This window comes from Physella acuta, unplaced genomic scaffold (assembly GCF_028476545.2).
Source record: "Physella acuta isolate Inbredline_101_S28 unplaced genomic scaffold, ASM2847654v3 ptg001662l, whole genome shotgun sequence".
Taxonomy (NCBI): domain Eukaryota; kingdom Metazoa; phylum Mollusca; class Gastropoda; family Physidae; genus Physella; species Physella acuta.
In genome coordinates this window covers 172,288-199,458 of record NW_026733175.1, presented here as the reverse complement: position 1 = coordinate 199,458, position 27,171 = coordinate 172,288, and the positions used below count along the sequence as shown (strand labels likewise).

At 41.7% G+C, this 27,171-nt stretch overlaps 1 protein-coding gene across 4 annotated transcripts in view; it reads right to left on the bottom strand.

Moving 5' to 3' along the window:
• Window positions 1–27,171, bottom strand: part of LOC131929685 (regulator of G-protein signaling 9-binding protein) — a 62,032-nt gene that overhangs the window by 13,532 nt on the left and 21,329 nt on the right. For all 4 annotated transcript variants that reach the window (XM_059286013.1, XM_059286014.1, XM_059286015.1 and 1 more), the window contains exons 2-4: window positions 18,243–18,488; window positions 5,982–6,148; window positions 4,852–4,982 (exon numbers count right to left, since the gene is read on the bottom strand). In XM_059286013.1, the coding sequence (XP_059141996.1) occupies window positions 4,852–4,982; window positions 5,982–6,148; window positions 18,243–18,428 (484 nt within the window). In that variant the 5' untranslated portion in view covers window positions 18,429–18,488. The remainder of the gene's footprint in view (window positions 1–4,851; window positions 4,983–5,981; window positions 6,149–18,242; window positions 18,489–27,171) is intronic.

Below are 27,171 nucleotides of genomic sequence, written 5' to 3'. Positions count from 1 at the left end.
GGGGTGGCCGATCATATATATTCCCGGAAACTGAAGACCCAAAATTAAATGAATTACTGAATAAATACAGGGATGTATTTGCCTCGTATGAGGGTGATTTGGGGTACACGGAAGTAATCAAACACCAGATACCCTTACTACAAGACAAGCCAGTGGCGCAACCTTATCGAAGATTGCCACCGAGTCACTACTCGGCGGTGAAGGCACACCTGAATGATCTACTAGAAAAGGGAATTATTACAACCAGTACGAGCCCGTATGCGGCACCGATAGTAGTGGTAAAAAAGAAGTCAGGGGAGATAAGACTGTGTTGTGATTACCGGAAATTGAACAATATCACGAGAAGGGATGCATTCCCCTTGCCTCGTATTGATGAATGTCTTGATGCGTTGGGGGGAGCAAGATTTTTTTCTACCTTGGATTTGGCTAGTGGCTACCACCAAGTGGCCATGCACCCCAACGATCAACATAAAACTGCATTTATTTCTCCACTGGGACTGTACGAGTGGACCCGTATGCCGTTTGGTCTAACTAATGCACCTGCTACATTCCAGCGAGTAATGCAGAGTGCTATGAGTGACTTTCTATTTCAAATAATGTTGGTGTATTTGGATGATATTCTAGTTTACTCAAAAACTTGGGAGGACCATCTAAAAAGATTAGAACAAGTGTTTCTCCGTCTTAGGGAGATAGGAGTAAAGCTGAACCCAGACAAATGCTGCTTTGGTTTGAAATCGGTACATTTTTTGGGTTACGTGATTTCGTCGGATGGCATCGCCACTGACCCAGATAAAATTGCAGCTGTTAAAGAATGGAAACAACCAACAACTACGGTAGAGGTCAGGTCATTCTTGGGCTTTGCTTCCTATTATAGAAAATTTGTGCCGGGTTTTGCAAAAATTGCCGCACCATTGCATGACTTGGTAAACAAAATGACAAAGAAACACAGTAAGGAGAAAAAGAAAGGTAAAACACACCTGATAGGTGAACTATGGACTGATGAATGCCTGAACTCGTTTAAACTCTTGAAAAAGGCTTTGACAGAGGCACCGATATTGGGTTACGCGGACTTTGACAAACCATTTCGGTTAGAAATTGACGCCAGCTCTAAAGGCCTGGGAGCTGTGCTATCACAACAACAAAAGCAAGGTTTCAGGGTTATTGCGTATGCCAGTCGAGCTCTGAAGGAATCAGAGAAGAACATGACAAATTACAGCGCCATGAAACTAGAACTTTTGACATTAAAATGGGCTGTGACTGAAAAATTCAGGGACTATCTCTTAGGTGCTAAATGTGTGGTATACACTGACAATAACCCCTTGAGTCACCTAAAGACAGCAAAGCTAGGATCCATCGAACAGCGATGGGCAGCAGAATTGGCACTCTTTGACCTGGTGATAAAATATCGCCCGGGGCGGTCCAATGGCAATGCGGACGCTTTATCAAGGAATCCTTACGAGAAACCGGGTGATGAGGAAGAAACGCTGACAGGAATATGTGAGGTCAGAGCGTCAACAGATATCCCTCATGGGGTACAAGTGATGCAGAACGGGCAGACCGGGGTGGAGCACATATCCACAGAGCCCGAACATATGGACAATAGTGATTTTAATTGCCTTAATCACCAAAAGATAAGAGATGCCCAGAGAACGGATAGTGGCTTACAACCGCTATTGAAATACGTCCAGGAACAAAAATTCCCAGGAAGAAGGGAAAGAGAACAATTTGGTCGAGAAACAAAGAAAATACTGAGTCAGTGGGACCGTCTCAGTATAGAGGATGGTGTTCTCATACGGAGAATTCATGACCAAATTGATGGGACAATACACCAGGTGGTGGTGCCTGGACAGTTAAGAGAAGAAGTGCTAAGGTTGGCACATGACAGGGCAGGACACCAGGGTCAGGACAGGACGCACAAAATATTACGACGGAGGTGTTACTGGCCCAATATGGAAATGGAGGTCAAACGCCATTGTGAGGCTTGTGTGAGGTGTCAGCATGCGAAAATGCCAGTTGTCAAAATGAGACAGCCATCGGGACACCTATTAGCGACAAAACCACTAGAGATTGTGGCTATGGACTTTACGTCGTTGGAGCAATCATCGGATGGGACGGAACATGTGTTGGTAATGACTGATGTATTCACCAAATGGACGGTGGCGGTGCCCACGCGAGATCAGACTGCCAAAACAGTGGCAAAGGTCTTAATAGAACATTGGTTCATCAAATATGGCATACCAAGACAATTACATTCTGACCAAGGAAGGGCTTTCGAGTCAGAAGTAATTAACCAACTGTGCAGCCACTACGGGATCAACAAATCCAGAACAACCACATTTAATCCGAAAGGAAACGGACAGTGTGAACGGTTCAACCGCAGCATGCATGATTTGCTGCGTACGCTAGAACCTGAACAGAAAAAACGTTGGCCTGATTTTCTCCCAGAGTTGGTATATCTATACAACTGCACACCCCATGCCACAACCGGCTTTACGCCATACATGTTGCTGTTCGGACGGGAGGCTCGACTCCCTCTTGATTTGTTCTTAGGAAAAAAGGAGAGTATGACTGGCTCATACACCGCACTGGAATATGTGAATGAACATATGAGAAGAATTAGAGAAATGTACAGGGTAGTACAGGAAAGACTAGAACATGAAGCACGGCGAAGGGAACCGCCGGTACAGACAAAGGACCCGCCACTCAAACTGAATGACAGGGTATTACTGCGTAGCCACCCGTTAGGCAGAAACAAAATCCACGATCTCTGGGGACAGGAGATATGGCAAGTCGTGGAGATGCCTAAAGTAGCAGGTGGCCCCTTTAAGATAAGACCCATCGATCACGCCAAACCGGATCGGTGGGCGAATATTGCTCAATTAAAGAAATATTGGAATAGGCAAGAAGAGCAGTTACACACAGAGAAACCCAAGACAATTAGGGAACCGGAAGTTATAACGGAAAGTCACATACCCATTCCGGAACCATATCACCATCAACAGAACAACCGCGATACGCAACGGGAGGATACCGGCAACAATGAGGATCCCGGTCCCTCCAGAAGCAGAGAGACAGTAGACCATCAGATAAGTGGTCCGCGGAGAAGTTTAAGGAACAGAAGGAATACGAAATTTTTTGTCAGCAACCATCAATTCTTTCATGGTCGCGCTGGTATGAAAACAGACTGTTCAAAGAGCTATAGAAGTGAACTGGTGAAGGCACCAAATGGAAAGGGTGGATGTGAATTCTAGAACTGTTTTGTGTCTCAGGAAGAGGATGTAGACACAGTTGATATGTGAAATAGGTAGAACTGTCAATCGTATACGAATGGAACGTCGTGGACAGTGAGTGGAACAATAAAATTTTTTTACGATTGTGCGATTGACTCTGGAGGAGTGCACCTGCCAGGCGTTGTTTGTGGTTGAAAACACACAAAAAAAGGCAGGGGTGGATGTGACTAGGGTAGGCCTAGCCACTAGTTACAAATCTGATAACGAACGATAAGCCGAGACGCAGTATAAAGTCTGATGTAACCGATAGCAGGTGGCTTATTGAAGTCGGTCTGATAACAATCTCAAAGGCAACGCGTGCTATTTTGGGAAACGGTATGAGAAGTTTCAGACGAGCTGTCAACTTTGATGGATGGGACGCAGATGTTTTAGTGAATCGGACGGTACGTCAGAAACTGCGACAGTAGTATTCGGATACATCGATTACAAGTATCGATTACGGAAATGGAGACAAGTACGACTACGATTTCAAGGCATAAATAGGAGGGGACGACAGAACTCGCTCTCTTCCCGTTTCGAGGCCCTTTCCGTTTCATCGCTTGCTTTAGATCAGTCAGTCTGCGTGACAATACTCAAGTTGGTTATATTGTGTTAAGAAGGATTATAGACATGTGGATTCAGTTATATAAAGCCTAGTGAGGACTGTTAGGGGGTCAGTTGATTCAGACTATTATTGTGAAACATCTCTGTTGATTCATTGTGTTATATTGAAGCATTTCTTGATTCATGTAATAAAAGGATCAATAGCGAACCTGCATCTTCGAGTCTTTCTACTGTAGTCGATGTTGTGTAGCATGAGTGGTTCAACTCGTTACAATTGGCGTTGTCGGGCAGGATAGACTCAGGAAGGTTACATGTGGCGCTGCGAGCAGGGTAACTGTTCGCTCGTTACATATATATATATATATATGTAAATATATATATATATATACAAAGACTTTTTGAAATAACTTTTTTCCTTTATATTGTTTATATATATATATATATATATATATATATATATATATATATATATATATATATATATATATATATATATATATATATATGATTGAAACATCATGTTAATATTTAGAAGTACTCAATACGTTTGGGGTGGGAAGGCCAGATACAGTTCAAACGGTGACAGGACAAATGATCTTTTGTTTTTGATGATGTTTTGTCTGAGATCATTTGTCCATGATACCTTTGTCCTGATATATTTTATCCTCAGATCATTTGTACGTGAGATGTTTTGACTTGGACATTTTGTCTCAGATCATTTGTCCTATGATCATTTAAAAGAACTATAAAAAATGTCTTGAGATGGCATTAGATAGTTAAAGATGTGGCAAACTTACTGTCCCATAGAGGAAACAGTAGTGTGATAGACTGGATACTTACTGTCCCATAAAGGAAACAGCGACTGTAGTGTGATGGACTGGATACTTACTGTCCCATAGAGGAAACAGTAGTGTGATGGACTGGATACTTACTGTCCCATAGAGGAAACAGTAGTGTGATGGACTGGATACTTACTGTCCCATAGAGGAAACAGTAGTGTAATGGACTGGATACTTACTGTCCCATAAAGGAAACAGCGACTGTAGTGTGATGGAGCGGATGAACTCAGCCTGCAACATCTCCAGACACCCAACAAAGATCCGGTACAACCTCTCCAGGTCCTCTCTCTCCTCCTCTTTAGAGCGTTTGCTGGTGAGTTAAATGGTGATGATGTTGTTCAGGGTGTAAACAGTGATGATGTTGGTGTGGGTGTAAATGGTGATCATGTTGGTGGGGGTTAAATGGCGGTGATTTTGGTGGGGATAAATGGTGATGATGTTGGTGAGGGTGTAAATAGTGATGATGTTGGTGTAGGTGTAAATGGTGATGGTGTTGGTGTGGGTGTAAATAGTGATGATGTTGGTGTGGGTGTAAATGGTGATGATGTTGGTGTGGGTGTAAATAGTGATGATGTTGGTGTGGGTGTAAATGGTGATGATGTTGGTGTGGGTGTAAATAGTGATGATGTTGGTGTGGGTGTAAATGGTGATGGTGTTGGTGTGGGTGTAAATAGTGATGATGTTTGTGTGGGTGTAAATAGTGATGATGTTGGTGTGGGTGTAAATAGTGATGATGTTGGTGTGGGTTTAAATAGTGATGATGTGGGTGTGGGTTTAAATAATGATTATGTGGGTGTGGGTGTAAATGGTGGTGATGTTGGCGGGGGTTAAATGGTGGTGATGATTGTGGTTGAAAAAGGTTTTTTGTGGCGTTGGTGGGTGTAAATAGTAATGATGCTGGTGGTGAGTGTAAATGGTGATGATATTTATGGCTGTTGTAAATAGTAATCGTGTTAGTGGTGGTGGTGGTGTGTGTAAATGGTGATGGTGGTGTTGGTGGTGATATTGTTGGTGGGTGCAAATGGTGATGATGTTGGTGGTGGTTGTAAATAGTGATGATGTTGGTGACGGCGAGGTAAACACTGCAGATTTTGATGGTGTGGCTTAAGTAAGTTTATGTTTTTGTAGGGAACTAAATCGTGCTACTGATACTAGTTATGATGTTGATAATGACGATGATGGTGGTGGTGGTGATATAAAAGGGAATTCAATAGAACCGCTGTAACTTGTACATAAATGAGTTATGACAGACAATCGATCAAACTTCCATATCCCGCCAGCTTTGTTCAAACTTTGACCATTAACTGACCTCAACAGCAGCGGCATCAACCTCCGTTTACACAGCTGCACCAGGTCAAAGACCTTGCAGCCCAGCGTCCGCAGCTCGTCTCTCAGAGCAAAGGAGTCACAGACTCCGCCGATTCCCATACTCATACAGCAGTAGACGGCGATTTCACGGCTGAGGCTGTACACCAGCTGTGGGGAGAAGATAGACTATAGCTAGGCAGGTAATAAAGTAGACATACGTCTAATCCAGTAGAAAGTAGGTATACTTCTAGTCCAGTAGAAAGTAGATATACGTCTAGTCAGTAGAAGCTAGATATACGTCTCATCAGTAAAAAGTAGACACTTTTATTCATTAAAAAGTATACACGTTTATACAGTAAAATAAAAAAAAATTACCACAAATAAATTGAATATTACGAATTAATTAACTAACTCAAATCAGGACTACTGTGAAGAATAATGTAAAAAAAAACTATATCAGTAGATAAAGTAGAAAAAACACTGCTCTGTTTCAATACTAAAGTCTGTGTTTAATCTTTTTTTATGTTTGCATTGTTTGTAAAACAGTAAAACCAACATTTCCTGTACAAAACTGTGATGTAACAAGATTAGTTAAGCACCATTTGTTGTAAGGGAGGGGGGTACCATCAGTGTCATCTGTCAGAGACCATCTGAAGTTAACCTTCCCCTACTTCTGCTATTCTACCAGGAAGAGATTTTGTGTAATCAAACAATTTTTTTTAAACAGCTTTTCAATCCTCTTGCATTTGTTTGACCAAACCCAGTCCCTCTCACCCCCCCCCCCCCCTCCTTAGATGTTGCAAGAGTTCATCAAGAACAAAAGAATCATTTACAGCGTAGCACCTGTCCAATGGGGAACAACTTTACATCAGTCTGTGAAACAGCTGTAGACAGTGAAATAGCTTTACATCAGACAACTTTACAACGTCTGGAAGTCAAATAGCTTTAAATTAGCCAGTGAAACAGCTTTACAGCAGTCTTTGAAACAGCTGTATATTAGACATTGAAATAGCTTTACATCATACAACGAGACAGCTTTACAACTAGGAATGAAACAGCTTAACATTAGTGGAACATTTGTATATTAGCCAGTGAAATAGCTTTATATCTAGAAGTGAAATAGCTTTACATTTGTCAATGAAGCAGCTTTCTATTTGACAATGAAACAGCTTTATATCAGATAAAGGAACAGCTTTAGTTTTAGATGTGAAACAGCTTTATATCTGATAAAGGAACAGGTTAAGGTTTAGATTTGAAACAGTTTTACATCTGATAAAGGAACAGCTTTACGTTTAGATGTGAAACATATTTATATCTGATAAAGGAACAGCTTTACGTTTAGATGTGAAACAGCTTAACGTTAAGATTTGAAACAGCTTCACGTTTAGATGTGAAACAGCTTTACGTTTAGATGTGAAACAGCTTTACGTTTAGATGTGAAACAGCTTTACATCTGATAAAGAAACATCTTTACGTTTAGATGTGAAACAGCTTTACGTTTAGATGTGAAACAGCTTCACGTTTAGATGTGAAACAGCTTTACGTTTAGATGTGAAACAGCTTTACGTTTAGATGTGAAACAGCTTTACATCTGATAAAGAAACATCTTTACGTTTAGATGTGAAACAGCTTTACGTTTAGATGTGAAACAGCTTTACGTTTAGAGGTGAAACAGCTTTACATCTGACGCTCCATCAACGCCTCCCAAACGCCAGGTTCAGATATGGCCAGATACGTCATTGTTATTTCCGGTTAGAAGATAATTACAGTCGGTCCCTGAGTATTGATGGCTTATGTCCTCTCTGGCTCGGGTTTTTATTCGTGGGCCAAACTGGCCAGCGATAGATTAGAACTGACATAGTGTGGCCAGGAGTCTGTCCCATCTCATTGCCTCTCTTGCAGACTGACGTTTAGGGCGCATCTAATGCCATGTGTTACCCGGATGATCCAAACACGCATGCGTCGTCCAATGTTTTGCTAACGTAAATGATTACGCAATTTCGGACTGAGTTTCTAGTACATTCCTTGAAAAAATATCAAATTAATGCACGTTTTACACATGTGTTTAAAAAAACTGGCTTGAATTTGCTCACTCACAACTAAAATTTTTAAACAATTTTTAAATTAAATTATATTAAGAAATGAATTGCTTGTTTTAAAAGAAATCGATGTTTACGAAAACAAAAAGTTTAATTAAGAGATGTGCATTGTCTTTAAGCTAGATTAGCAAACCATGGCAGTTTACGTCTTGTGAATATTAGAATAACTGAACATTAGAATAACATATAACATGAGAATAACATATGACATTAGAATGACACATAACATGAGAATAACATATAACATTTAAATAACATAAAGCATTAGAATAACATATAACTTTAGAATAACATATAACATGAGAAAAAACATAACAAGAGAATATCATATACCGTAAAAGAACACATTTTTAACTAACTGCACGTTGTGAAATATTTCTACCCTCTCACTGTATTGAACATTTGACATTTATTCAAACAGTTTGACATTTACACAACAGTATGACATTTACATAAAAGTGTGACAGTTACACAATAGCGTGAGAGTTACACAACAATGACATTTACACTGCCCTGCACCTTTATGTAAACACCGCCCATTCTTGATTACTTTCGTTAGATATCGTTAAGAATCGAATGCATAATTGCATTTAATTACAATATTTTATTTTCCTCAAATTAGAGAATATCACCGCACAAATTACTCGCAATTTTTAAAAATTCCATTCATATGCTAAATTAGCGAACAATCGGGAACAAAACACAATTTTTGACAGCGGCATGCAAATGTTCATCATTGAACAAATACTTCTCAATACATCAGTATATGTCAACAGCTACTCAAGAATCGACAGTTCAGTCTTCAGTGAAACCCTGTTGTTTGTTCATTTTGTCACAACATTGCGCTCAATTATTTTATGTTAATTAGGAATACATTAATGGGAAATGAAGATTTTTTTAAAATTAGCATAACAGTTTAATTAAGCCTTAAGGATTATCTTTACACCATCTTCATCGGCCTTTTCCCTAATAGCTGTGGATTTCTCCAACTCTTCACAAATTGTATTCTAAGTTCTGCAACCCCTCATGGATTTAAGTCTGTAAACTTTATTTGGAATATCGGATACGTTGTTGGCGATATAATATTTATAGACTAGACATTCTTCAGCTTGTTTTAGTTGCAGCCCACTAAGCTATAATTTAGATTTCTAAGCGTAAAAATTAACATTCTATATAACCCACCAGTGTATCAAAATAACCCACCAGTTTTCCAAAATAACTCACCAGTTTCTCAAAATAACCCACCAGTTTTCCAAAATAACCCACCAGTTTTCCAAAATAACCCACCAGTTTTCCAAAATAACCCACCAGTTTTCCAAAATAACCCACCAGTTTTCCAAAATAACCCACCAGTTTCTCAAAATAACCCCCACCAGTTTGTAAAAAAAAACCCCACTAACCTTGTAAAATAACCCACTAATTTGTAAACCTAATCCACTAACATGTCCAGATAAACCACTAACCTGCCCAAAAACCCACCAAGCTGTTCAGATAACCCACCAGAAATCCCACCATCACACTACTAAGACACCACGTACTACACACCCCAGCACTCTACCCTTACCCGAGCTAACGTACATTGACCAACTGTGTTAACCAATCACATCTTCTCGGCGCCGTCTCTGCTGAATGTCCCTAGCACGATCTGACCACGTGACAGAGTTACTGTTATTGTTTCCGTCTAAACAATGACGCGAGTGATCTCTCTTGACGCTAAACTGACCTAATTAATGTCAATGGCCAATTTGGTGGGTAAAAATAGCTGGATGATACATTCGATGGGCTGGGATGGAGGGAACTCAAGGTACAATCTTTGTTATGTGGGGGAATACTGTGAATTATTGTAAACAAAATAAATAAACAAAAATTGTAAATAAAAATAGAGGAGCGAATGAATATCTTAAAAATCATAACGTACAAATATTTCGTACAAATAGTTTTGAGTCTACGTTAAGAAGATGAAGTAAATTAAAACTGATTATAAAAATTTACTTTCTTGGGCATTTTCCATGTGGAAGTAATTAGGGAAAACTAGATAATTTGCGTCATATTTTCCTGATAGTCTGGCGTTTGAACTAGTTTAATGCAGATGTTAGACTAAGCTTTTAACCTAATAGAGAGATGGGTTGGTCTAAGCTTAGTATAATACTGCTAACTTTTTGGTCGAAAGATATAGAAAGCCTCGTCTACTGCTGCTGAAGTGTAGGTTTAAAGATGAAGAAAGTCTAGTCTAGTGAATGAAATAACCTGACTTTACCTTAGTCAATAGATCAAAACTGTATTGATCAGATATATGGGGAGTTAATGGGCAGGCGATAAATATAAGGGAAGCTACTAGTTACTGTGTGTGTTAAATATAAGAGAAGCTGCTGCATGGGCGTTAAATATAAGGGAAGTCACAAGGTTGGAAATAAATATAAGGGAAGTCACCGGGTGGGCGTTAAGTATAAGGGAAGTTACTAGTTACTCTATGTATGTTACATACAAGGGAAGCTACTGAATGGGCGTTACATATAAGGGAAGTCACTAGGTGGGCAATAAATATAAGGGAAATCACTAGGTGGGCAATAAAAATAAGGGAAGTCACTGGGTGGGCGTAAAAACAAGGGAAACTACTGGATAGGTGTTACATATAAGGGAGGTTACTGTTGATGGATGTAAAATATCTGACAAAGGACATATCAAGTTGTACCGTGTAAGAACACCATATAAATCGTATACTGCACACGCACACCAAACTACGATCATCATTACAAAGCCATGGTCCACTTAAAAATACTGCATATAATGTAGGTATGAATAGCTTGGTTGTGTAAGGGACTGATTCAAGAGACAGTAATGTCAACAACAAATACACAACAACCCCGGAACTTAGTCATACTAGAATAGCAATACAAATAATAATATAGTTAATAATGTAATTAATAATTTAATGTATACAGCTTTGATATATTGGTGAAGCATAGATTAATATCTAGACGTGTATAAATCATTTATTTATGCATAGAGCTTACTACATAAATCATCAATTACATACACATTTTTTTTCTCAAGGTTTGAATGGATTCGAGTTTGAGATGCGAACATTTGTCTTCGTCGACATAAACTTGACAACAGGCAGGGAAAAGGTTTAATGGATAACATCTCCATTCTGCATGTTGCGGCCTCGGGCTGACCCAAAAATAGCCTCGTTCCTGTTCCCTCTCATACGTCATCACGGATTTAAATATTCTATTTTTAGACGAGTAGATTTTTCGAGATTAGGGGAGAAAATGATTTTCTTTGAATTGTGAAGATTGGTTCTTTCAATCAAGCGATGGTGTGAATTGTGAGTAAACGAGTTTCAGCCTCTCGCGATCTACGACAGAGATATTTTGGCGAAAATCTCCCGAGCTAGCGCCGCTTCGTTATGATTATATGCGTATAAAATGGTCGGTAATCTATAAATGGAAATTATTTGGGGAGTTGGGGAAAGTTCAAAGGTCACAGAAACAAACCTGATCAAAAGAGCAATATTTTAGAGCGACAAATAAAGACATGTTCCTGAAAATTGAGAAATATTTTAGAGAAGTTATAAATAAAGAAAAATGTATTTGATCAAATGAGAAAAATTTTAGGAAAAAGAAACTAAATAAATTAAACATAATTTTTCATAAACTATTAAAAATTACTATAAATTTGTGTTGGATTAGAGCTAGGATTAGAGTTATGAGATGGATTAAAGATAGGATTAGATTTATGGGTTGGGCAATTGTTATGATTTAGGTGAAAGGTAAGGCCGCAACACCTGATTACAGCGTAGATGAACATTTCAGTAATAGGTTTAGGTGGTATCGATTAATGTAATTACCGAGGAGGGGAGGTTGGGGGAAGACTAAACATTTTATAGCAAAAGGTTCAAGACATTGAGCACAGTTTGATTCGCTGGCAAGCCCAAGGAGATAGTGTCTGTTCGCTAGTAAACCATTATAGCAATTGTGTTCGCTTCACCCCCACCCCACCAAGTGTCTGTTCGCTAGTAAACCACAGAGTTGCTTCCAGGCATCTGTTCGGGGGGGGACTTCGACCCCCCGAAAAAATTTTACCGCCCCCCCCCCCCCCCCCCCCGAACGAAATGAAATTTATATAATTTATATAGAAAATATATACTTTTAACAGTGTCCGCCCCCCCCCCCCGAAGATTTCAAGTGCCCCCCCCCCCCCGGAGAAAAAAGTCTGGAAGAAACACTGGTAAACCAGTATAGCAATTGTGTTCGCTTCGCCCCCACCCCACCAAGTGTCTGTTCGCTGTTTAACCAATATTTTCAACAAAGCACTAACTTGACTAGCTTTTACAAAAGTAATAGAAACATATGAGTTAATTTATTTTATTTTGTGTGTCTAAAACTATACCAATAAATCTTGTCAAGTAGAGAACTGAATTGAATCAAAATATTTTAGCGAATAATAAAAAAAAATGTAGGGTAATTAATCAGCTCTCCGGCCCCAAACATTGACAGCCCTCTGGTCCACAGATAAGTCTGCTCAACACTAAACAAACAATTTTTTCTATGTCCGTGTGGAGTATGTAGAACATGTGGGGGTGGGGCTGTATGGGATTCAACCTGTGACTTTATTTACCTCTGCCAGGGGCTAATCACGGTAAATTCTTTAATTAATATGTAAATAATTAACTGACCATCTGTACCATCTAATTACAATTGCCCAGACCTGTTTTATCAAGTGACTGACCAACTGTACCCTGTGAATGACCAACTGTACCCTGCAACTGACCCACTGTACCCTGCAACTGACCAACTGTACCCTGCAACTGACCAACTGTACCCTGCATCTGACCAACTGTACCGTGCATCTGACCAACTGTACCGTGCAACTGACCAACTGTACCGTGCATCTGACCAACTGTACCCTGCAACTGACCAACTGTACCGTGCAACTGACCAACTGTACCCTGAAACTGACCAACTGTACCCTGCAACTGACCAACTGTACCCTGCAACTGACCAACTGTACCCCGACTGACCAACTGTACCGTGCAACTGACCAACTGTACCCTGAAACTGACCAACTGTACCCTGCAACTGACCAACTGTACCCTGCATCTGACCAACTGTACCGTGCAACTGACCAACTGTACCGTGCATCTGACCAACTGTACCCTGCAACTGACCAACTGTACCGTGCAACTGACCAACTGTACCCTGCAACTGACCAACTGTACCCTGCAACTGACCAACTGTACCCTGCAACTGACCAACTGTACCCTGCAACTGACCAACTGTACCCTGCAACTGACCAACTGTACCCTGCAACTGACCAACTGTACCCTGCAACTGACCAACTGTACCCTGCAACTGACCAACTGTACCCTGTGAATGCCCAACTGTACCCTTTGAATGCCCAACTGTACCCTGCAACTGACCAACTGTACCCTGCAACTGACCAACTGTACCCTTTGAATGCCCAACTGTACCGTGCAACTGACCAACTGTACCCTGCAACTGACTATCTGTACCCTGTACTGACCAGACCGAATCAGCCCTGTAATTACAAGTAAACCAGTTCATAAACCAAATCGATACACCGGCCGCGCTAAATGTAACGGCGGAATCGAAAATTGAGGAGGGGAGGGGAGGACCAATTCTGCTGACACTGATTTCAATAAAGGCAACAGACTTATTGATTTCAACACAGGAAAGAACGCTAGAACAATCTATCGACAGTTTACAATAATAGGGTGGTTTTTTTTTCGGTTGTTGTTTTTTCGGCTAAACTTCAATTACCGAGAGATAAAGTGAAATTTTTTATCAGGAAACGTATTTGTATGATTTCAAGGAAATTGTCGATTTATACTAAATTGTATAGACACCCGTTAAATACTCGCAGGGACGTATGATGTAATACGATGTTCGCTGCTTGGGTAGGGAGATAGCAACAAATCTAGTTGCACACATACACATATAATTTAGATACTGTTCATAACTTCGGGGTATTAAGTTAATTACAGATGACGTCTATCCTAATTGGCAGCTTAAGATTTTTAAAAATTCGCTAAAGCCAAAATATTCTTTGTTCCGTGTCATTTTGGATTGTAGTCCGACATTTAGCGTGCATCTCTCCAGTGTGTGATGTATCATTATGGCTAACGGAAATATCCGATTACTTATTTTATTTTTAGAAAGCAGTAGACAACTATGATTGGACCTAACACCCATTAGGCTGCAGGCTACTTCAATCGTAATCTAACATTTATAAAAGTACGGGCTAATTTGATTTCAAAGGTGAACTAATGAATCTGCTAGCTAATTTGATTGGGTCTAACACCTAAAAATGTGTTGGGTGCTTTGATTAGATCTAACACCTAACAATCTGCTGGGTGCTTTGATTAGATCTAGCACCTAAAAATCTGTTTGATTGGTTCACAAATCTAAAAAGTCAGTTTTTATAGTGACGAAGAAAACAAGTACCCATAAAGTTGTAGGCTACTTTAGAAAACCCATCCAGATCTATCAAGCTGTAGGCTACCTTGATTAAAACCTAGCAAGCTGTAGGCTACCATGGTTGAAAACCTACAAAGCTGTAGGCTACCTTGACTGAAAACCTACAAAGCTGTAGGCTACCTTGATTGAAAACCTAGTTTAAAACCTACAAAGCTGTAGGCTACCTTGATTGAAAACCTAGTTTAAAACCTACAAAGCTGTAGGCTACCTTGATTGAAAACCTAGTTTAAAACCTACAAAGCTGTAGGCTACCTTGATTTAAAACCTTGATTAAAACCTACAAAGCTGTAGACTACCTTGATTAAAACCTTGATTAAAACCTACAAAGCTGTAGGCTACCTTGATTGAAAACCTTGATTAAAACCTACAAAGCTGTAGGCTACCTTGATTGAAAACCTTGATTAAAACCTACAAAGCTGTAGGCTACCTTGATTGAAAACCTTGATTAAAACCTACAAAGCTGTAGGCTACCTTGATTGAAAACCTTGATTAAAACCTACAAAGCTGTAGGCTACCTTGATTGAAAACCTTGATTAAAACCTACAAAGCTGTAGGCTACCTTGATTGAAAACCTTGATTAAAACCTACAAAGCTGTAGGCTACCTTGATTGAAAACCTTGATTAAAACCTACAAAGCTGTAGGCTACCTTGATTGAAAACCTTGATTAAAACCTACAAAGGTGTAGGCTACCTTGATTGAAAACCTATCAAGTTGTAGACTACCTTGATTGAAATCGTTAAGTCCATGCCACTAACAGGTGAAGGGCTTGTCTGCCGCTTGGAGCACGGACAGCTGTGTCAATCAATGTCAGACTAAACACGCCCTGTCCCCATCGTCTGCCAGCTCTTCTCCCTCGTCTCTCCCAACCCGTGACGTCATAGAGGACCTAAACCTGAGTCTCTCACAGAGAGGACCTAAACCTGAGTCTCTCACAGAGAGGACCTAAACCTGAGTCTCACATAGAGAGGACCTAAACCTGTCTCTCTCAAAGAGGACCTAAACCTGAGTCTCTCTTACCGTGAGGACCTAAACCTGAGTCTCACACAGAGAGGACCTAAACCTGTCTCTCTCAAAGAGGACCTAAACCTGAGTCTCTCTTACCGTGATGACCTAAACCTGAGTCACTCACAGAGAGGACCTAAACCTGAGTCTCTCACAGAGAGGACCTAAACCTGAGTCTCTCACAGAGATGACCTAAACCTGTCTCTCTCACAGAGAGGACCTAAACCTGAGTCTCTCTCACAGAGAGGACCTAAACCTGAGTCTCTCTCACAGAGAGGACCTAAACCTGAGTCTCTCTTACCGTGAGGACCTAAACCTGAGTCTCTCACAGAGAGGACCTAAACCTGAGTCTCACACAGAGAGGACCTAAACCTGAGTCTCTCACAGAGAGGACCTAAACCTGAGTCTCTCTTACCGTGAGGACCTAAACCTGAGTCTCTCACAGAGAGGACCTAAACCTGAGTCTCTCTCACAGAGAGGACCTAAACCTGAGTCTCTCTCACAGAGAGGACCTAAACCTGAGTCTCTCTTACCGTGAGGACCTAAACCTGAGTCTCTCATGGAGGACCTAAAGCTGAGTCTCTCACAGAGAGGACCTAAACCTGAGTCTCTCCCAGAGAGGACCTAAACCTGAGTCTCTCACAGAGAGGACCTAAACCTGAGTCTCTCCCAGTGAGGACCTAAACCTGAGTCTCTCACAGAGAGGACCTAAACCTGAGTCTCTCATGGAGGACCTAAACCTGAGTCTCACATAGAGAGGACCTAAACCTGAGTCTCTCACAGAGAGGTCCTAAACCTGAATCTCTCATAGAGGACCTAAACCCGAGTCTCTCACAGAGAGGTCCTAAACCTGAGTCTCTCACAGAGTCTCTCACAGAGAGGACCTAAACCTGTCTCTCTCAGAGAGGACCTAAACCTGAGTCTCACATAGAGAGGACCTAAACCTGAGTCTCTCTCACAGAGAGGACCTAAACCTGAGTCTCTCTCACAGAGAGGACCTGAGTCTCTCACAGTGAGGACCTAAACCTGTCTCTCTCAGAGAGGACCTAAACCTGAGTCTCACATAGAGAGGACCTAAACCTGAGTCTCTCTCACAGAGAGGACCTAAACCTGAGTCTCTCTCACAGAGAGGACCTAAACCTGAGTCTCTCACAGAGAGGACCTAAACCTGTGTCTCTCACAGAGAGGACCTAAACCTGTGTCTCTCACAGAGAGGACCTAAACCTGTGTCTCTCACAGAGAGGACCTAAACCTGTGTCTCTCACAGAGAGGACCTAAACCTGAGTCTCTCACAGATAGGACCTAAACCTGTGTCTCTCACAGAGAGGACCTAAACCTGAGTCTCACACAGAGAGGACCTAAACATGAGTCTCTCACAGAGAGGACCTAAACCTGAGTCTCACAGAGAGGACATAAAACTTGAGTCTCTCACAGAGAGGACCTAAACCTGAGTCTCTCACACAGAGGACCTAAACCTGAGTCTCTCACAGAGAGGACCTAAACCTGAGTCTCTCTTACCGTGAGGACCTAAACCTGAGTCTCTTACAGAGAGGACCTAAACATTAAACCTATACTTAAAGGACCCTAAAATAACAAGTCGCTACCATTTCTTGCTTGCTGGTGAAACGGTTCCTCTACTCAGAGTTGGAGGGGTTAGAGTGGCTTTAGATCTGGAGAAGTTGTTCAGTTAGTGGCGAGAGTATGGGACAAAACTACTTGTTGTGAGACTGTTGTATAGCGTCTGAGTAATAAACGATTTAGAGTGGTTCAGTCGGCAGTCAGTACCGCACCAAATGTACTAAACAAAGCTCAGTGGTTTAGACAGCAGTCAGTACCGCACCAAATGTACTAAACAAAACAGTGGTTTAGATGGCAGTTAGTACCGCACCAAATGTACTAAACAGAGCTCAGTGGTTTAGACGGCAGTCAGTACCGCATCAAATATACTAAAAGCTCACTAGTTTGATAGAATCAGATTAAATTGGCCATTCTTACAATTAAATAAAATTGTGTTTTGTTCTATGATTTTGTGTGAAATGTGTACTATTTAGTTTTTAACCAAAATGTATGCTCTATGTTTGGTGTGCCAACTTTTGTCAACAGTCATATGAATGTTTAAATGTTACTGACAAAAGTAAAAGCCACTGTTTGGTCTAACATAAACAATATATAATATTTTTTTTAAAACTTTTACGAATACGTTTTTTTTTTTGGCCAGACTTTTTAAATTTTGATCTGATATGAACAAAATAAGACAAATGAAACTAATTAAGTAAATCTCCCCTTTAGACCTAGCGATCCATTGAGCAGATAAAGTGGAGTTCGACTTCATATTTCTTCACCTCGGCAAATGTAGGGATAATGTGGTCAGCACTTTGCCCAGCCGCCTTTACTTTCCCCAACTTAAGTCAGGTATCCGTCAGAACTGGATGGACTCAGGGACGTCCTACAGTCACAAGTCCGAACCGAGATCCGAACTCGAGACGTTCGGGCTAGCAGTCATAGACATTTGACCACTCCATCCCATAGACACAAGTTAGGGCCAGTTTTTTTTTTTTAACTGGTATAAACAAAGTATCAACAATGCTTAAACATTCAAAAAAATTGGCCAGACTTTTAAAATTTTGATCTGGCACAAACATCACGTGACAAATATTTACCTTCGTACATTCTTGTTTTGTCGCCGGACCTTTCGGGTCATTACTTTCCCCCGCGTCCGGATGCCGGATTGAACCGGTGCCGGTACTGCCGTTCCCACCGGCATTGTGGCAGTTGTTAGTACCGTGTGTCGAGGACGAATGGGCGGGGTGATTATCAATGGTCTCGACCCGGTCGGACGGCAGCATGATTACAGGACTGTCAAGAACGGAGGTCCCAGGGGTACGCCATCACTTGCTGTCAGCTCTCTGGAATTAGAAAGTTTTGACTTAAGAAGTGGGGCTGGCTTTTTGGTGTTGTGTGGGATGTGGTCGCTGTGATGCTGCTGGTTGCGGTTGCAGTGGTGTACTGTGCTTGGTTGTGGTTGTGATTGAATTTTATTGGTGGATGTCGTTGTCGTAGCAACAGTGTTTCTGTGCTTGTCATAGCAACAGTGTTTCTGTGGTTGGTTGTTGTTGCATAGCAACAGTGTTTCTGTTGTTGTCATAGCAACAGTGTTTCTGTGCTTGTCATAGCAACAGTGTTTCTGTGGTTGGTTGTGGTTGTCATAGCAACAGAGTTTCTGTGTTTGGTTGTGGTTGTCATAGCAACAGTGTTTCTATGTGGTTGTCATAGCAACAGTGTTCCTGTGGTTTGGTTGTGGTTGTCATAGTAACGGTGTTTCTGTGATTGATTGTGGTTGCATAGCAACAGTGTTTCTGTGGTTGTCATAGCAACAGTGTTTCCCATTTCCTTTCAAACATATTTCTTGGTTTGGGGCTAGGGCGGGGGAACTCCCTCCCTCGGACAAAAATAGAAAAAAATAAATTATGTAGGAAATTTAAATATATACTTTAACCTGTGTAAAAAAATGTCTGAAAGAAACGCTGGTGTTTCTGTGATAGTTTTTCTGTAAATGTGTGTGTTTTCAACATAACTGTTAAATGTTGTGTTCGTGTTCCCAGCAGATTTGTGTCGGGTTGTCAGGTAATTTGGTCAACATGCGGTCAAACTATGTTAAGAATAGATGATGTTGTCTACCGTTTTTATCTACTGGCTAGAGTAATGCATTCTCATCGCAAGAGTTTGGGTCATTAGCATGTCCCTTCTCTGACTCTCTTGCTCTCTTTCTGTCTGTCTGTCTGTCTGTCTGTCTGTCTGTCTCTCTCTCTCTCTCTCTCTCTCTCTCTCTCTATATATATATATATATATATATATATATATATATATATATATATATATATATATATATATATATATATATATATATATATAAATGTGTGTTTGTCTGTGTGTTTGTCTGTGTTTGTGTGTATGTGTGTGTATGCGTGTGTGCTTTCAAGTTAGTATGGGTAGGTAGCGAAAGAAAGAAATAGTTCTTAACGGTTCATCTATTTTTTCTCCCTACTGCTACAGCCGTGAGGTTGGCAGACTACAGCTGACCCCGGCTATTGTGTTGACGTAATCAGGTTTGGGCGGGAAAGAACGGGGAGCAGACGAGTGCTGGAAGGGATTGGGGTCAGTTTTATATAGCGCTGGCAGCACACGATAGGTCAGATTGACAAAACAATACATAGTATATCATTAAAAAAAATTTAGCACAAAAAACTAAAGCAAGAATAGAAAATTTAATTATTTTTTTTTAAGTCGAGGTAATAAAGTAAATTTAACTAGATCCAACTCGAGTAATAAAAAAAACTATAAAGGGCTTGATACTTTTTTACATTGATTGCTCTCCCTTATATTTTACTCTGCAAGTTCGTTACCATGGTTACTTGCTTGAATATTTTATCACTAGGGGCCTATTTAATTATTTTCCAATACTGAGTAGTTGTTTTTAAATCCATCGTATGCGTATGAGGTGTGTATGGTATGTCTAATTACAGTTTCAGTTTCACTGACCTGTGAGTACATACAGAAACTACAAAGTGCAACACAGCAGGGGACACCACTCTCACCAATTTATCAAACCCTGTAATTGTAATTAACACGGTCGCCAATCATCACAACAAACAACTGCCAATCCACTAATTCTTAACACTTATAATCAACCAACTGGAAAACGCAGCCGTATGCAATCAATAGTAGCATGACACGTGATGCAATCAACGTGACGGTGTAATTAGAGCCTTTAATTAGTCAAGATGCACTCCGCAATGAACATGAGCAGTGCACGAGCGCACGTGTATGTAAAATGTCGGCCATATCAAAGCGCGAATCTCCAGCATTCCATTATTGGAAATCGTTAACAACTGGATGAGTTTTGACGGAAATTCTAGAAGGTTCTAAAAGCGCATCCTGGTACAGAGGGGGGGGGGCAGGAAAGGGGGGTGGGAGTCAGGAAAGCAGCGTAACAGACAACGAAACAAATAAAATGTCAAGATGATTCATGGCTGACCTTTTTTACCCTGTCTTTAGTTTACTCGTATTTTCCACGCTAGTGATTTGAGGGCAGGCGTGTTAAAAAAATTAATAATACTTCTACTACAACAACAATAACTACTGCTACTAATACTACTGCTACTACTACTACCTCTACTACTACTACTACTACTACTACTACTACTACTACTACAACAATAACTACTACTACTACTACAGCAACAACAATAACTACTACTACTACTACTACTACTACTACTACTACTACTACTACTACTACTACTACTACTATCACTACTACTAATAATAATAATAACATTGATAATTATGAACATTAATAATCATTATCATCTTTATCGTAAGTTCAATCGTAATCAAGAACTCTATTGAATACATTTAATATTACAATAATTATAATAATCATAATCTTTATCATAACTTTAATCGTAATAAAGAACACTATTAAATAATTAATTTTTGTGTTTTTATTCCTCAACTGTCCCCTAAATCGTATTTTAAGCCTATCTTTAAGTCAACATTTTAAATGTCGCTCTTTGATTTTTCCACCAAGATGGTTCATAAAGTTAGAAGTTTCTAGACTTAAAATATTGGAATCGATAAAGATTGATATATCATGTACTTTAATAGTTATTTTTGTGCGCCGTATTCTGAAATTTCGATTTGAAATAGTAGCCGTGTTCTAAAAATAAGTCTGGGTCATATTCCTCGCTGAAGTTAACATGAGCTTTAAAGATCGAAGTACTTTCACCAGATTATCCTATTGTGTGATTAGAACACGTAAACAGATCTGGTTTGTTTTTTATAAAAGAAAAAGTAAGATTGAAGAATATAGTGTCTACGGTAAGACTTCTGCTTGTAAGATTGGAGAAAATAGTGTCTACGGTAAGACTTCTGCTTGTAAGATTGGAGAAAATAGTGTCTACGGTAAGACTTCTGCTTGTAAGATTGGAGAAAATAGTGTCTACGGTAAGACTTCTGCTTGTAAGATTGAAGAAAATAGTGTCTACGGTAAGACTTCTGCTTGTAAGATTGGAGAAAATAGTGTCTACGGTAAGACTTCTGCTTGTAAGATTGGAGAAAATAGTGTCTACGGTAAGACTTCTGCTTGTAAGATTGAAGAAAATAGTGTCTACGGTAAGACTTCTGCTTGTAAGATTGGAGAAAATAGTGTCTACGGTAAGACTTCTGCTTGTAAGATTGGAGAAAATAGTGTCTACGGTAAGACTTCTGCTTGTAAGATTGGAGAAAATAGTGTCTACGGTAAGACTTCTGCTTGTAAGATTGAAGAAAATAGTGTCTACGGTAAGACTTCTGCTTGTAAGATTGGAGAAAATAGTGTCTACGGTAAGACTTCTGCTTGTAAGATTGGAGAAAATAGTGTCTACGGTAAGACTTCTGCTTGTAAGATTGGAGAAAATAGTGTCTACGGTAAGACTTCTGCTTGTAAGATTGAAGAAAATAGTGTCTACGGTAAGACTTCTGCTTGTAAGATTGAAGAAAATAGTGTCTACGGTAAGACTTCTGCTTGTAAGATTGAAGAAAATAGTGTCTACGATAGGACGTCTGGTTGTAAGGTTGGAGAAAAAAATGTTAACAATATCGTTTAGTTGTAAGATTGAAGAAAATAGTTTGTACAAAAGACGTGTTGGTTGTAAGATTGAAGAAAATAGTTTCTACAATAAGACCTTTGGTTGTAAGATTGAAGAAAAAAGTTCACGATAAGAATTCTGGGCTACAACTCAATCGATCTGTGTGGTATTTTTTTTCCAGAACGTTGCCTAGATGTGGCTTGAGTGGTACTAGGATGATGTGGACAGGATAATATCAGGGAAACCACATATTGTCTTGATGTGAACAGGATAATATCAGGAAAACCACATATAGTCTAGATGTGGACAGGATAATATCAGGGAAACCACATATTGTCTTGATGTGGACAGGATAATATCAGGGAAACCACATATTGTCTAGATGTGGACATCGACAGAATAATATCAGGGAAACCACATATTGTGTAGATGTGAACTGGACAATATCAAGGAAACCACATATTGTCTTGATGTGGACATCGACAGGACAATATCAGGGAAACCACATATTGTGTAGATGTGAACTGGACAATATCAAGGAAACCACATATTGTCTTGATGTGGACATCGACAGGACAATATCAGGGAAACCACATATTGTGTAGATGTGAACTGGACAATATCAAGGAAACCACATATTGTCTTGATGTGGACAGGGAAACCACATGTGGGTCATGGCTCAAACATTGAGTCTAGAATGCAACAGGTCAGGAAAAAACACCAATGGCCGACAATGTAGGTAAACTGGTTTACTTCTCTGTACACAATAATCGGCTGCTGTTTTTAATTTTACTTTGGTAAGTGTTCGAATGAATAGTTGATTTTAATATACGCTTGTTGATGGTATGTGATTAGAATGAGCCAAATGTAGATGCAACTTGAATGAGCCATAATGAGCTGCATCTAGAATGAGCCACATGTAGCTATAACTAGAATGAGCCACATGTAGCTGCTGATACCAGAATGAGCCACATGGAGCCAGCATATACCCCCAGCAGCAGTAAAAGAGGACCGCAAGCTGATCAAGTCGCCTAATCAAAAGCTAATAACTAACGCGATTGCCCGCCACTGGAGCTGGGAGAGAAGAGATCAGGGATCGATTTAGGAAGATTTTCTTCAGGCTGGGTTGTGGGTTGAGTTAGTCAATTCTAGTCGATTCAAGGGTGTGGCGTTGTGGGTTGATTTAGTCAATTCTAGTCGATTCAAGGGTGTGGCGTTGTGGGTTGAGTTAGTCAATTCTAGTCGATTCAAGGGTGTGGCGTTGTGAGTTGAGTTAGTCAATTCTAGTCGATTCAAGGGTGTGGCGTTGTGGGTTGAGTTAGTCAATTGTAGTCGATTCAAGGGTGTGGCGTTGTGGGTTGATTTAGTCAATTCTAGTCGATTCAAGGGTGTGGCGTTGTGGGTTGAGTTAGTCAATTCTAGTCGATTCAAGGGTGTGGCGTTGTGAGTTGAGTTAGTCAATTCTAGTCGATTCAAGGGTGTGGCGTTGTGGGTTGAGTTAGTCAATTCTAGTCGATTCAAGGGTGTGGCGTTGTGGGTTGAGTTAGTCAATTCTAGTCGATTCAAGGGTGTGGCGTTGTGGGTTGCGTTAGTCAATTCTAGTCGATTCAAGGGTGTGGCGTTGTGGGTTGAGTTAGTCAATTCTAGTCGATTCAAGGGTGTGGCGTTGTGGGTTGAGTTAGTCAATTCTAGTCGATTCAAGGGTGTGGCGTTGTGGCTTGAGTTAGTCAATTCTAGTCGATTCAAGGGTGTGGCGTTGTGGGTTGAGTTAGTCAATTCTAGTCGATTCAAGGGTGTGGCGTTGTGGGTTGAGTTAGTCAATTCTAGTTGATTCAAGGGTGTGGCGTTGTGGGTTGAGTTAGTCAATTCTAGTTGATTCAAGGGTGTGGCGTTGTGGGTTGAGTTAGTCAATTCTAGTCGATTCAAGGGTGTGGCGTTGTGGGTTGAGTTAGTCAATTCTAGTCGATTCAAGGGTGTGGCGTTGTGGGTTGCGTTAGTCAATTCTAGTCGATTCAAGGGTGTGGCGGAGTCTAACGGCTGTTTTATTTAAACATCTATTCGCAGTGCGGCCCGAGTTAGTCAATTCTAGCCCGGTCAAGGGTATGGTGGAGTAGGGGCTGAAAGTCATGGACGATGGAGTCTAGTGGCTGGGAGTCAAGGACTTGGTGGAGTCTAGTGACTGGGAGTCAAGGACTTGGTGGAGTCTAGTGGCTGGGAGTCAAGGGTTTGGTGGAGTCTAGTGGTTGAGTCAATGGCTTGGTGGAGTCTAGTGGCTGGGAGTCAAGGGTTTGGTGGAGTCTAGTGGTTGAGTCAATGGCTTGGTGGAGTCTAGTGGGTGGGAGTCAAGAACTTGGTGGAGTCTAGTGGCTGGGAGTCAAGGACTTGGTGGAGTCTAGTGGCTGGGAGTCAAGGGTTTGGTGGAGTCTAGTGGTTGAGTCAATGGCTTGGTGGAGTCTAGTGGCTGGGAGTCAAGGGTTTGGTGGAGTCTAGTGGTTGAGTCAATGGCTTGGTGGAGTCTAGTGGCTGGGAGTCAAGGACTTGGTGGAGTCTAGTGGCTGGGAGTCAAGGACTTGGTGGAGTCTAGTGGCTGGGAGTCAAGGACCTGGTGGAGTCTAGTGGCTGGGAGTCAAGGGTTTGGTGGAGTCTAGTGGCTGGGAGTCAAGGGTTGGTGGAGTCTAGTGACTGGGAGTCAAGGGTTTGGTGGAGTCTAGTGGCTGGGAGTCAAGGGTTGGTGGAGTCTAGTGGCTGGGAGTCAAGGACGGTGGAGTCTAGTGGCTGGGAGTCAAGGGTTGGTGGAGTCTAGTGACTGGGAGTCAAGGGTTTGGTGGAGTCTAGTGGCTGGGAGTCAAGGGTTTGGTGGAGTCTAGTGGCTGGGAGTCAAGGGTTGGTGGAGTCTAGTGACTGGGAGTCAAGGGTTTGGTGGAGTCTAGTGGCTGGGAGTCAAGGGTTGGTGGAGTCTAGTGACTGGGAGTCAAGGGTTTGGTGGAGTCTAGTGGCTGGGAGTCAAGGACGGTGGAGTCTAGTGGCTGGGAGTCAAGGGTTGGTGGAGTCTAGTGACTGGGAGTCAAGGGTTTGGTGGAGTCTAGTGGCTGGGAGTCAAGGGTTGGTGGAGTCTAGCGGCTGGGAGTCAAGGACTTGGTGGAGTCTAGTGACTGGGAGTCAAGGGTTTGGTGGAGTCTAGTGGCTGGGAGTCAAGGACGGTGGAGTCTAGTGGCTGGGAGTCAAGGACGGTGGAGTCTAGTGGCTGGGAGTCAAGGACTTGGTGGAGTCCAGTGACTGGGAGGACGGTGGAGTCTAGTGGCTGGGAGTCAAGGGTTTGGTGGAGTCTAGTGGGTGGGAGTCAAGGACGGTGGAGTCTAGTGGCTGGAGTCAAGGACGGTGGAGTCTAGTGGCTGGAGTCAAGGACGGTGGAGTCTAGTGGCTGGGAGTCAAGGACGGTGGAGTCTAGTGGCTGGAGTCAAGGACGGTGGAGTCTAGTGGCTGGGAGTCAAGGACTTGGTGGAGTCTAGCGGTTGGGAGTCAAGGACGGTGGAGTCTAGTGGCTGGGAGTCAAGGACTTGGTGGAGTCTAGTGGCTGGGAGTCAAGGACTTGGTGGAGTCTAGTGGCTAGGAGTCAAGGACTTGGTGGAGTCTAGTGGCTGGGAGTCAAGGACTTGGTGGAGTCTAGTGGCTGGGAGTCAAGGGTTGGTGGAGTCTAGTGACTGGGAGTCAAGGGTTTGGTGGAGTCTAGTGGCTGGGAGTCAAGGGTTGGTGGAGTCTAGTGGCTGGGAGTCAAGGACTTGGTGGAGTCTAGTGGCTGGGAGTCAAGGACTTGGTGGAGTCTAGTGGCTGGGAGTCAAGGACTTGGTGGAGTCTAGTGACTGGGAGGACGGTGGAGTCTAGTGGCTGGGAGTCAAGGGTTTGGTGGAGTCTAGTGGGTGGGAGTCAAGGACGGTGGAGTCTAGTGGCTGGAGTCAAGGACGGTGGAGTCTAGTGGCTGGAGTCAAGGACGGTGGAGTCTAGTGGCTGGGAGTCAAGGACGGTGGAGTCTAGTGGCTGGAGTCAAGGACGGTGGAGTCTAGTGGCTGGGAGTCAAGGACTTGGTGGAGTCTAGCGGTTGGGAGTCAAGGACGGTGGAGTCTAGTGGCTGGGAGTCAAGGACTTGGTGGAGTCTAGTGGCTGGGAGTCAAGGACTTGGTGGAGTCTAGTGGCTAGGAGTCAAGGACTTGGTGGAGTCTAGTGGCTGGGAGTCAAGGACTTGGTGGAGTCTAGTGGCTGGGAGTCAAGGGTTGGTGGAGTCTAGTGACTGGGAGTCAAGGGTTTGGTGGAGTCTAGTGGCTGGGAGTCAAGGGTTGGTGGAGTCTAGTGGCTGGGAGTCAAGGACTTGGTGGAGTCTAGTGGCTGGGAGTCAAGGACTTGGTGGAGTCTAGTGGCTGGGAGTCAAGGACGGTGGAGTCTAGTGGCTGGGAGTCAAGGACGGTGGAGTCTAGTGGCTGGGAGTCAAGGACGGTGGAGTCTAGTGGCTGGGAGTCAAGGACGGTGGAGTCTAGTGGCTGGGAGTCTGGTGGAATCTAGTCTGATATTTCATCTGGAGAGGGTATATTCAATCTGTAACGAATACACACTTTGTTTTGTAGGAAATGTGTATTTATAAATTTTTAAAAGAAAGGAATTTTTTATTTATTTTTTATTTTTGTTTTTAATTAACGTGAACGATTTCAACTTTTTGTTAGGCTTTATACACTTTCTAATTTAAAATAAAATAAAGTAGTAAAAAGAAAAATATTTTCCTTACAGCAAATGAAAGAATTTCCTCGTCTGGAATTCTCTCCCATTGAGCTAAAAATTCATTTATTTACAACGTGGCCCCACCCCTCCCCTAATCTCCCCGTCCCTACCTCACCCACCCGTATCGTCAAACCAAATACAATTAACCTGATTTCTTGATCCGATGCCAACTCGTTTTCAGGCGTTTGCTACA